General features: G+C 36.7%; 1 protein-coding gene across 1 annotated transcript in view; it reads left to right on the forward strand.

Moving 5' to 3' along the window:
- The first annotated feature begins 9,695 nt into the window (after positions 1-9,695).
- The window catches only part of LOC121389277 (sodium- and chloride-dependent betaine transporter-like), a 34,928-nt gene continuing 31,001 nt past the window's right edge, over positions 9,696-13,622 (forward strand). The window contains exon 1 of the mRNA XM_041520872.1: positions 9,696-9,948. Within this exon, the coding sequence (XP_041376806.1) occupies positions 9,696-9,948 (253 nt within the window). The remainder of the gene's footprint in view (positions 9,949-13,622) is intronic.

The raw sequence follows: 13,622 nt of genomic DNA on the forward strand, positions 1-13,622 counted from the left end.
CATTTGTCAAACATTATTAAATATCACGGGCGGATCCAGGAAACATTTTAGGGAGGGGACCAAGGGCCAAGGGGCACATGGACCAACTTCAATGAAAATTATAAATAAATTCTTCAAAAAGTAATTTTTTAGGGAGAGGGATAGGTCCCCCTAGTCTCCTCCATTGGATCCGCTCTTTAAAGATGCTCTCCTAGGTCCATATTTTCCAAGCTGTCTTAGATCTACGATATCGTAAAACCATCGTAAGTTATGATGTCATTATGGCGTGTGCTATAGTGACGTCATAACCTACAGTGATGTTTCGATATCGTAGCGCTAAGATAGCATCGAAAGTCTCCAACCAGATATTTCGGCCATTGTTAAGATGTTGCCAACCAACAAACGTTTACATTCTTAAAACAAATTTACATATTAAATATATTATTTTGCATAAAATACCGGATACTGAATATTAAATGTATTTCTGATCATCCTAGTGTCTGTACTATGAGGGTAAGATTAACAGGTCGTAATAGGGAAGTGACCTCGCACCTCTCCCCTATACTATTAAGTACTGCCTCTCGCCGTGCTGGAGGGTCAACATTATAGTGGATATTACGTGTAATGGCGGCAAAACGGACGAAAAGTGTATACATTGTATATATTCTTCTCTTAAATTAGCAAGTCAGCTAACCATAAGACTACAAAAACCACTGGAATCGTGTTTATCCCTCCACTTCGCAAGTCAGCTAACCATAAGACTATAAAAAAAACATTGTAAACATGTTTGTCCACTCGTCCACGTAAAAAGTCAACTAAATTTATGATCGCAAAATATCTGGATGTAGGCCATTCATTCATTCGTTCATTCATTCATTCATTCATTCATTCATTCATTCTAGTTTATTATATCGCTTATATCCCATTAAAAATGTTCAAGCACGCTGTTTGTGGGAGCCGGTACCAGGATGCGAATCCAGTACAAATCAACCTCAAATGCGACATATTTACAACCACGTCACCGATGCTGGTGGAAAACAGTGATAGGCCTCAGATCGCAGTTATCTCCCCAACATCCGTAAAAATATATCCGCGCAAGTAGTCTACTGTTTGACTGTGATTATTTCATGGCAAACAGCTTTGAAGTGCCAACTATTTGACGGAAGTTGACAGGGGAGAGCATATAGTTTGTAAACATGTGTAACTTGTTGACAATGAAGACTTTGTTGTGGTAATTCCGACCCATGCAAAAATATTGCTTTTTTTGGGTGTAAAATGGGTGTACTCCGGCCAAGTTTAGTGGGTGTGTTTGTTTAAACCAATATCCTGGGAGAAAGAGCTGGACAACAGGGGTTGTTCTTTTCAGGGTATGTTTTTCCCAGGCAGACATACATACAAAAATCCATGGTCCTGCTGATATTTATAAAAATGTTATAGCCACTAACGCTCTATAGAAACATATAGCGTAATTAATTGTGGTCTGTGGCCACCTAGTTTGGCTTTTCTTGATCTATGATTTAACAATTACTTAGGAGACCTATGCGACATTTGTGTTCACAGATTTCTCTCCCTCTCTTCTCCCACAACTGTTAAATTTAAATACTACTGACTTAAGTGGTATATCACTTATATAATTATATGATTGACACTAAATACCTGTTACATGTTTTGTGCTACTACGTCAATTCCTGACTACTTTTCAATGTTTTCGGTGGGTTCCAATGTGCTATCACCGTTCATATGTTATCAAAGGGAAGTCATCATGATTACGTTTTACAATTTATGTTTTAAGAGTTGTCTTTCTTGAAGCGATATTACGGGGGTGGGTGGGGGAGAAAACACGCCAAATACGTTTTTAATCCACGATTCTCAATATACCTTCACAATTACAACAATTTGCACAAACGTACAAACCATACTCTTGTTTTCTTTCTAGTACCCCTCTCTCTCCCTTTATACTTGTTTAAATATGCACACTGTCATAATTATCTCCCTTCACATAACGTAAAAACTATATCTAGCCATAATGAAATAATTTCTAACTGACATGGTTAAGCCATCCCGTCGGTGGGTCCATTGGGCTATTTATCGTTCCAACCAGTGCTCCACAACTGGTGTAACAAAGGCCGTGGTATGTATTATCCTGTTTGTGGGATGGTGTATATAAAAATCCCTTGCTGCTAATCGGAAAAAGTAGCCCATGAAGTGGCGACAGTGGGTTTCCTCTCTCAATATATGTGTGGTCCTTAACCCTATATCCGTAAATAAAATGTGTTGAGTGCGTCGTTAAATGAAACATTTCCTTCCTTCTTGTTAAGCCATCGGACATAAGGCTGGTAGGTACTGGGTTCGCAGCCCGATACCATATCCCACCCAGAGCGAGTTTAACGACTCAGTGGGGATGTGGGGTTTCTTTTCTTTTTTTCTTATTTAACGACATCACCAGAGCACATTGATTTATTAATCATCGCCTATTGAATGTCAAACATATGGTCATTTTGTCACAGTCATAGAGGAAACCCGCAACATTTTTCTATTAGTAGTAAGGGATCTTTTATTCGCACCATCCCACAGACAGGATATCACATACCACGACCTTTGATATACCAATCGTGGTTCACTGGCTGGAACGAGAAATAGCCCAATGGGCCCACCGACGAGGATCGATCCTAGACCGAATATGCACCAGGCGTGCACTTTACCATTGGTCTACGTCACACTAAGACCACTACATCGACTTCTCTCTCACTAACAACAAACCACTAACCCACTGTCCTAGACAGATAACTCGAGTGTCCTGTAGCTGTGGTCAAAGTTTAGACACTCGAGCTGCTGGACCGACAGCCCGGATAACTGAGGTGTGTGCCCATGATAGCGTGCTTGAACCTTAAATGGAAATGAATGAATGAATGAATGAATGTATGATTCTAAACTATCGCAGAGTTGAAATAAAATCAAGTCCACATTTAGGTCGTAACGCGAAAAAAAGTACAAACATACGATTGATTGGCTTTAAAGAAAGAAATGTTTTATTTAACGACGCACTCAACACATTTTATTTACGGTTATATGGCGTCAGACAAATGGTTAAGAACCACACAGATTTTGAGAGGAAACCCGCTGTCGCCACTACATGGGCTACTCTTCCGATTAGCAGCAAGGGATCTTTTATTTGCGCTTCCCACAGGCATGATAGCACAAACCATGACCTTTGTTGAACCAGTTATGGATCACTGGTCGGTGCAATTGGTTTACACCTACCCATTGAGCCTTGCGGAGCACTCACTCAGGGTTTGGAGTCGGTATCTGGATTCAAAATCCCATGCCTCGACTGGGATCCGAACCCAGTACCTACAAGCCTGTAATGAATTTCTCATGTATCTGTGTTGCATGTAGTTGACTAGGGGCGGGATATAGCCCAGTGGTAAAGCGCTCGCCTGATGCGCGGTCGGTCTAGGATCGATCCCAGTCTGTGGGCCCATTGGGCTATTTCTCGTTCTAGCCAGTGCACCACGACTGATATTATTATAGCACATATTATTTGCGTAATAACTTTTTTATGATTTTGTCATTTAATCTAATTAAACTATACTGACTGATTAATGAGGTGTCACTTGACCATGCAAGTTCACAATGACCACGACCTTGACAATAACCACTGTACATCAAAGTTAGCACTGAGGAAAAGTTGGTTTTGACCTATAATTCATACTGTAAAGATTTGAATAATTTCTTTTTACATGAAGCTAGTGTTTGACTTGCCATATACAACTGATCTTAAATATGGTAATATAACTAGGTAACCTGAACTTATATTTTAATAGCAATTCATTTTTATATTAAAAATAACATGTGCCAATAGTGGTTTAATGTCTTTAATTTCCATTAACATAGTTAATTTGTCATGTATGAAATTCTGAAAACTCCAATTTGTAAAGACCTTGATTTTTATTGTCATTTTGTCATATTTATAGGGTGTTAAGTTATAGTTTAGACAAATTTGTCGTTTTATGCAAAATGTTATTTAAATTTGAAGAAAAACTTTACCAAAGACATAATTAAATTTGTTGTCACTATTGTGCCTTCTGTTCTTATTTATACATAACAGTAAGCGTATTAAACATATATTTAGGCCTCCAGATCAAATATATTTCTTTAAATAATCATTTAGTTTGCTCCCATGAAGTGCATTTTAAGTTTATACTAAATTCAGAATTTTTTTTTCCAGATTTAATTATCTGCCTTTGAGTAAGTTGATAATTTATTTTATTGTTAAAGCTGTATTACCCAAATTTTACTAGCTAAATAATATGCTGGATTGCATACATATTGCATTCATCTGGATTAGAAAATAATATAGATATAGATGCTCGGGTAATTATGTCATTTAAAACAGTTTTGTTTGAGTAATGTGGAAGCTGGATGATTATTCCAGATATAACAGATATTTAAACCTCCAACAACAGTAGGCTATTAATACAATATAGTCGTGAATATTGGTGGATGCAGATGGTTCTGATGATCCATTATTAAAATCAGCATGGCAAATGGATTTGAAATTCCCGCACCTGGTGACTTGAAGACACCCACACTCAGCATACAGGATTTTCCCCCAACAGTAATGTGCAGGACATTAAGCCATTGCTTCATACAGGTGCAGTCATGTTGATTTTACCTTCCTCAGATATTGCATTTTTTAATAGTGGATTTCTTTGATATATCTTTTAAGGTCATCATAATATAATCTAGGGGTCAGTCAAGTACATGTGTTTTAATGGAATTATTTAAGAGAGAGACAGAGAGAGAGAGAGAAAGAGAGAGAGAGAGAGAGAGAGAGAGAGAGAGAGAGAGAGAGAGAGAGAGAGAGAGAGAGAGAGAGAGAGAGAGAGAGAGAGAGAGAGAGAGAGAAAAAAAGAAAAGAAGAGAGCACATGGATATTCAGAGTACCTCAACTCCTTTAAATAATTCGTTTAAATATAGGCCTTATAAGGTGTACATTATATTATGTTGCACTGTAGAAACGCCAGTTTCAGTGAGGATGTCAGTTTATGTCAAATACACCAGATCCTGGTGGTCATAGAAACACATGAATAGACACCTTTTGAAATGTTTATGTTATCAATATAGGTAGTACTAAACCAAATACCTTCCGGCTGGGTCAAAGTTCGAGGTGCACCCAAACTTTGGTAGATCAGTCCTGTGATTGGTATAATGTAAATGTAAATGTGTTGGTTGTAAAAATAAAGTTTCATCTGGGCAAAAAAATGTATTCAACTTTATTTCATCTAGAACTGTTTCAAGTAGCCGTGTGCTTGAAACATGTATGGGGTACCTGTGAAAAAAAGTACTAAAATTTTGTGCGGAACTAGGGTAGTCATATATGCTATCCATTGTCTCTGATTCACTTTAAGGGTGAGGGGTTGTAGTATTTATATCTGTGGCGTATATGTCGATTGATACGCTGCAGGTAGGAGGTTTCGCCACATATGTTACTATTATCGTCTATGGGATTTGATTTGGTGGTATACACCCTACTAGTTCAAACTTCCAATTGTTTGCAAAAACAATTAGACAAAATACAAATCACATCAGTTTTTAAATTCCTTCGGTATCTCTCCTAAAATTTTATTATAATATACACCTTTGAATGTGTGTTTTTTAAGAGATGCTATATTGAAAACAATAACAATAATTTAAAGTGACAACCCTAGTTTTTAAACACTAAAGTGTATTTTTCATAGATCCGTTTTTGATAACTGACATCATACATTGCTTATATTTTATTATTTAGATTATCCATTTTCGTACATCCGAAGTGTTTCTTGTCATTCTGGTGTTTATAAAAATCACAAAATGCATTTTTCATATTTTAAAACCGCACGTGCGTCTGAAAACTAATGGTTATGGAGTCGAGTTCTGGTCTATTTTAAAAATATTTCACAGTTTCAACTTCAAAGACTCTTGTTGCACTCTTTTGTTACAGGTTTTCAGATTAACTAAACTTGGTGTTCATTTTTTAAGGTTTAAAACTAGGGTATGCGACTTTAAAGAGCACATTGTATTTCAGTTGGGTTTATGTGGTTCATTCCGATGGTACAGTTTTGCAGCGAAAAGTTAAATGTACTATTTTAAATTCATTGAAAATATACACTTTATGTATAAATGGCATCCAGTTGTATTCAACAAATTGCAGAAAAAGCAAGAAATGGCCCGTGGATATGTTAGAAATATCAATTTGTGACTCACTTCAGCGACTCAGTATGCACACTGTTACCCGATCACAGCTGTGGGCATAATCAGTTACATGTATAGTAATTGCATGGGGAGCGTTATAGCACTATTTATGACTGCAAAATCAATACATGTCTAACATAAACGAAATAAACCATAAATATATGCAGGATAAATAATTTTATGCCTGATAACCTCTATATGAAATTTCGATGTGTTATCAGGTCAATAGGAAATGAATTGTGCGCTTCAACAGGCGAGACGTAGCCCTGTGATAAAGCGCTCGCTTGGTGCGCAGTCGGTCTCGGATCGATCCCCGTCAGGTGGCCCATTAGGCTACTTTTCGCTCCAACCAGTGCACCACGACTGGTGCATCAAAGACAGTGGTATGTGCTATCCTGTCTATGGGATGGTGCATATAAAAGATCCCTTGGTGATAATCGAAAAGAGTAGCCCATGAAGTGGCGACAGCGGGTATCCTCTCTCAATATCTGTGTGGTCCTTAACCATATGTCCGACGTCGTATAACTGAAAATAAAATGTGTAGAGTGCGTCGTTAAATAAAACATTTCCTTCCTTCCTTCGAAACAGATGTCCAGTAAGAGGACCTGTTCTGACACAACACAACACAAACACAAACACAAACACAAACACAAACACAACACAACCACAACCACAACCACAAACACAAACACAACACAAACACAACACAACACAAACACAAACACAAACACAACACAACACAACACAACACAACACAACCACAACACAACCACAACCACAAACACAACACAAACACAACACAAACACAAACACAAACACAACACAACACAACACAACACAACACAACACAACACAAACACAAACACAAACACAACACAAACACAACACAACACAACACAACACAACACAAACACAAACACAAACACAACACAAACACAAACACAAACACAACACAAACACAACACAAACACAAACACAACACAAACACAAACACAAACACAAACACAACACAAACACAAACACAAACACAACACAAACACAAACACAACACAAACACAACACAAACACAACACAACACAAACACACAAACAAACACAAACACAAACACAAACACAAACACAACACAACACAACACAAACACAACACAACACAACACAACTACAACACAACACAACACAACCAAAACCAAAACACAACACAACCACAACACAACACAACACAACGACAACACAACGCCAACACAACACAACACAGCACAACACAACCACAACATAACACAACATAACATAACTCACAGCTCGAGCCCAATCGTCCTGTAGTGCCCTGAATTATAATACATTACCTGATTTGTAATACATTACCTGAATTGTAATACCTGCCTTAATTTGTAATAAAAACTGCCCTGGATTGTAATACTGACTTGAATTGTAATTAAAACTGTCCTGAATTGTAATAAACTAGCTGCCTTGAATTAGGGGCGAGACGTAGTCTAGTGGTAAATCGCTCGCTTGATGCGCGGTCGTTTTGGGATCGATCGACGTCGGTGGGCCCATTGGGCTATTTCTCGTTCCAGCCAGTGCACCACGACTGGTACATCAAAGGCCGTGGTATGTGCTACCCTGTCTATGGGATTGTGCATATAAACGATCCATTGCTGCCAATCGAAAAGAGTATCCCATGAAGTGGCAACAGCGGGTTTCCTCTCTCAATATCTGTGTGGTCCTTAACTATATGTCTGACGCCATATAACCGTAAATAAAATGTGTTGAGTGCGTCGTTAAATAAAACATTTCCTTCCGACTTGAATTGTAATAACACACAAATGGAAAGGAACGTGTGCTTAAACGACATCTCACCGCATTTCTTCAATTTGAGACTGTTGAGTTTATTGTATTTAAGACAATCATTACTGCCACATAGGCGTCTCCTTTCGACTATCAGCAAATAGGTTTGTTGACCCACTGGGCTATTTGTCATTCCAGTGAGTGTTCCACAACTGGCATTGTATGTATTAACCTGTCTATATGATGGTGCATATAAAACATCCCTGCTATTAATAGATAAGAGTAGCACAAGGAGTGGAAGCAGCATGTCTAATGGCGTCATAGACAGTGGCGTACAATTTTCCTCTCAGGTGAAAGTCGATTGTACATTGATCACCAGTTTCCCGCTATAGTCGCAAAGCAGTATCACCTTTAGACAACATGCAGCGACAAATGGGGAAAATGTGAGGTGTCACTCCTTTTGTTGGTGTACTGCATGGAAACACGCTGATACCATGCTTATATCAGTTGTATTAGAATATGTTAAGATAACCGGCAATGGAAATTGATTTGCTCAAAGCTAACCTTGTGTGTGAAATAACAATGCTTTTTAAGAAAGTAAATAAGGTTTGTTTTGTTTAACAACACCACTAGAACACACTGATTTATTAATCATCGGCTATTTGATGTCAAACAATTGGTAATTTTGACATATAGTCTTACAGAAGAAACCCGCTACACGTTTGTCATTACTAACAAGGAATCTTTTTATATTCACCATCCCACAGACAGGATAGCACATACCACGGCCTTTGATATACCAGTCGTGGTGCACTGGCTTTAACGAGGTTTTTTTTTAAGAAGACCAGTGAATTCTGAAGTTGGATGAAGCTGAATATAAAAATCGTCGCATAGTACCGTGTTCATATCCATTTTATTAGAATATGTTAACATTACCGTCAATGGAAATTGATTTGCTCCAAGCGAACCGTGTGTGTGAAATAACAATGCTTTTCAACGAGACTACTGAATCCCGAAGTTGGATGGAGCTGAATAGAGGTTGCATAGTACAAAAGAAGAGAGTTCCGTGTCAAAGTTCAAATATTTACGGAGTAAAAGCAGTCGTGGGTGTGTGATTGGTAGTAATATGTGATATTGATTATTTGTGCAAATAGTATTATCCAATAAATAAATACACTTTTATTTGTTATACATTTGTTATGCAGTATATACTAGAGGTTGAAACTAATGCGGGGTAATCCCTGAACTGGAACTGCAATTTTCAGCAAAAATGACGGTTGTTATTAAAAACATTAACTAAATCTCTTAAATGGTATGTGACCCCCCCCCCCCCCCCCCCCCCCCATTTTCTTGCATTCAGATTAGATGTGAGGCGCCACACTTTTTATTGCTGTACTTACTGGGTATGTTGATACACTACTTATATCAGTTTTATTAGTAAACGTTAACATTATCGGCAATAGGAATTGATTTGGTCTATTGGAACCTATAAGGGTAGTCTCATAGTACTTGCGAGTGTTCATATCATTTTTGTTAATATACGTTAACATTACCGGCAATGGAAATCGATATGCTTCAAGGGAACCTTATGTGTAGAATAACAATGTTTTTTTCAACAATACCAGTAAATCCTGAAGTTGTACAGAGCCGGTTAGAAGGGTCGTTCCGTAGTTAGACGCGACAGTTCGTAGAGGAGCAATGGCCACAGAGAGGAGTGTATCACATCAGGGGGATGCGGGGACGACAGAGACAGTTCTCCTCCGTAACTTGGAGGGGCAGGAGGAGTGGGAGGAGCAGGGACAGATAGGGAAGAGGGAGAAGCAGGGGAAGGAGACATCAGAAAGGGGACAGTGGACCAGACAGTTGGATTTTTTGCTCTCGCTCGTAGGCTATTGTGTGGGCCCGGGCAATATATGGAGGTTTCCGTATTTGTGTAACAGAAATGGTGGAGGTAACACTTATTATTTATTTCAGAAAAGCTGATTTAAAAAAACCAAACAGAAAGAAGCTACCTAAAATATTCATTATGGTAGGACTTTCCTTTGGCACTGTCAAGTATAAAAACATTATAAATACTTATCATAAGTGGAGTTAGGGTTAGAGTTAAGGTTAAACGCGCTCTGTCACGGATGTTGACCTAATTATTGACCCAGCAAAGTATTATATGACAATATATACATTTGATTTGGGCCTAAAAGTACGTTATTGAACCATTTACATAACCACCATATCACACTTATTACTGATATTTTATAAAAAATAATTGAATTATAGGTACGGTCCATAATTCTAAGAAAAAATAACGGCTATTTGGAGAGCAGAGGTGTGACGTATTATTTTAAGTCACGTGACGGGCATTCCCCGAATAATCGCAGTGCCAAAACGATTTACCAAGCTCTTGTAACGAGAACGCTTGACCGTCCTCTGCGACGTAGGGTAAATAGAAAAAAACTAAACAAACCCCAATGGAAATAAGTTATTAAAAATTAATAAAAACATGTACTGAATGATATTAAGCTTATACATTAATTTATTTTAGTAACAGAAGCATGTTAAACGTCGACAATCCCAACTAGTTAGGCCTTTGCATCTCTAGGTAAATTTATCGTTAGTCGTACGTGAAAAACTCTAAACATCTGGATCACAAACACCGTCATTTCCCACCTTATTAAATTCATTATTATACAAAATATGCTATAACAGCTGACTTGGGATAGGAATTGTTACAATTTAAAAAAATACTCTGAACTAGACGGTGTTTATATAAGATGTGACTATATATACGAAGGCCGTGTCTATAGCCTCCACTAACGAGGGCTGGTTATATTCACAGCAAAAATGTATATAGGCGGTAAATAAGTACATATATTTGATTGATCCACCCCTGCGTGTGCTGTAACCTCACCGTGGTGCAGGGGTGTAACATTCTCTTTGAGAATGGCCAATATAATATCTTGGCCAATATGTACTGTACGAACAGTGCATTTTCTGAACAGGGGACAGGGTGGGGGAGTATATGAATTTAGCGAACCCTTTTATGTACGTTTTCCAAAGATCTATGAATAACGTCATACTGTCCCTACAGTACTAACAAAAAATTAATTATAATAAATAAATAAATAATAAATAAATAATAATAATAACAATAATAATAATGATGATGATGATGATGATGAAAAGTTAATTTTACCGTAAATAAATATGACTAAAAGTTTATTTTGTTGTATTTAGTCACATTTCAAATGCTCAAAATTGCAAGGGCCAATAAAACTCAAAATACATTTTTGTATAGGCTACTAGTAAAGCTTAGACCACTCCCGGGTCCCCCTCTAAATTTATGTAACGTTTCTGTAACAACCGCCCCCACCCACCCCACCCCACCGCGACGTGATTTTACCAACATTATAATACATGTAATAATAATAATAATAATAATAATAATACACAATTAATTACTACTACTACTACTACTATACTACTACTACTACTACTACTACTACTACTACTACTACTACTACTACTACTACTACTACTACTTTTGGGGTGAAGGGGCGGTGTTTTATCTGGAGGAGTTTTGGCTATAAAAATGCAAGATTAACATGCATGCACACACGTACAAACGGCAGGCTGAACTTGTCCCTGCACTGGGTTAAGTAATAATTAGCCAACCTTTGGACGACAAAACATGCAACAGTACACTGTTTTGTTTACGCTATACATTAAAACCGAAATACCACTTTGCGAACCAGTCAAAATAATTTGCACACGCACCTAATAATAATAATAATAATAATAATAAATGGTGAGTCCATGTTCCGACTGTTTATTATTTTATTTCAGCGTATTCGCGGTTATTTTCGTCATGAAGTAATATATTTTTTATTATTTGCCATGTATATAGCCGGCCCTCATTTGCCAAGTCTCTATACATGGCGATCATTTATATAAAATCCACAAATACATTATACGGTTGTCGTATATATAGCCTCATCACTACGAGTCTGTTTTTCCGTATTTTTATGACTTTTTACAAGAAGACTTCCAAATTTTAAAAATAAAGCGCGTCGTGGAATTCCCTCGATCGTAGTTCAATTAAAATGTTTTGGATCATACAGTAACTAGGTTTCGTATTCCAAATGAATGTAATTTCCATTTATAATGCATATTTAGAGAAACAAGGCCCACTAAATCCGTGATTGAGCTCCTTTAATGACAGTGCCATTATTTATATTTGAAAAGAAGCAATACAATCGCTCCCAACTATTTAGATGAGTCAAACTAGTATTTTGAGCGGCCGGTCTTCTACAAGCTAAAGTAGAAGGAAGGGGTGGATTTTTGTTGTCCCCCCGCCCTCCCCCACCTGCCCCCCATTTGAATTATCTCCTTTAAATTCCATCTTATTTCTTCTCGATCTGACAACTCCTTCTACCTTTCAACTTCTTTCGCTGCACACCTCCACATCCCAGTCCTTGTCTCTCCAACCGCGAACGGGCTTGTCCGTCCCACACACCTGCCATTCTACATCAGCTTTTTGTATGTCTATACAGAATTAGAAACATTACAAATGCCGATGATACCTAATGGCCTAGAAGAACTTCTTAAAACAAATGCTTGTAAAAAGTGTTACAATGATTGTGTAAACGAATATATCAACACCTAAACATAAACTAAACGCGCAAGTAAAATGGCATAATACTTTTGGAATAGAGTTCTGTGTCAGAACAGAACAGAACAGAACAGAACTTTATTACACTCATGCCGTTATGCAACGGCGTAAGATGAACATACATATTCTGATTTAGACAAGATGGTTTACAGGAGGGTACAAATAATAGGATTACATTGCTTGGTACATATATGAATACAGATACAAATATAGATACATGATATTACATTATAAAGATATGTGTATTAACACTATAGATACATGATATTACATTATAAAGATACGTGTATTAACACTATAGATACATGATATTACATTATAAAGATACGTGTATTAACACTATAGATACATGATATTACATTATAAAGATACGTGTATTAACAGTATAGATACATGATATTACATTATAGGGATACGTGTATTAACAGTATAGATACATGATATTACATTATACAGATACGTGTATTACATTATACAGATATGTGTATTAACAATATAGATACATGATATTACATTATACAGATATGTGTATTACCAATATAGATACATGATATTACATTATACAGATATGTGTATTAACAATATAGATACATGATATTACATTATAAAGATACGTGTATTAACAATATAGATACATGATATTACATTATAGGGATATGTGTATTACCAATATAGATACATTCCGTGATGTAACAGAGTAGAGATATATTGTAAAATATAATTATTCAGAATATATCAATTACATCTGTGTACTTTACAATTCTTGCTATTACAATATATAGATATAAATATTTAGTGCATTTAACTTTTGATAAACGTGTATAATTTGATGTAAAAAAAATAACATAACATAACGTTTCATAAATTAACACTAAAGACGTAAAATAATGTAATACGATTTAAAATACATCAAGTATAGTTTTATGTATGTTGACCTTTAGTTTCATTAATTGGTTAAA

The sequence above is a fragment of the Gigantopelta aegis genome, chromosome 14 (genome assembly GCF_016097555.1).
Source record: "Gigantopelta aegis isolate Gae_Host chromosome 14, Gae_host_genome, whole genome shotgun sequence".
Taxonomy (NCBI): domain Eukaryota; kingdom Metazoa; phylum Mollusca; class Gastropoda; order Neomphalida; family Peltospiridae; genus Gigantopelta; species Gigantopelta aegis.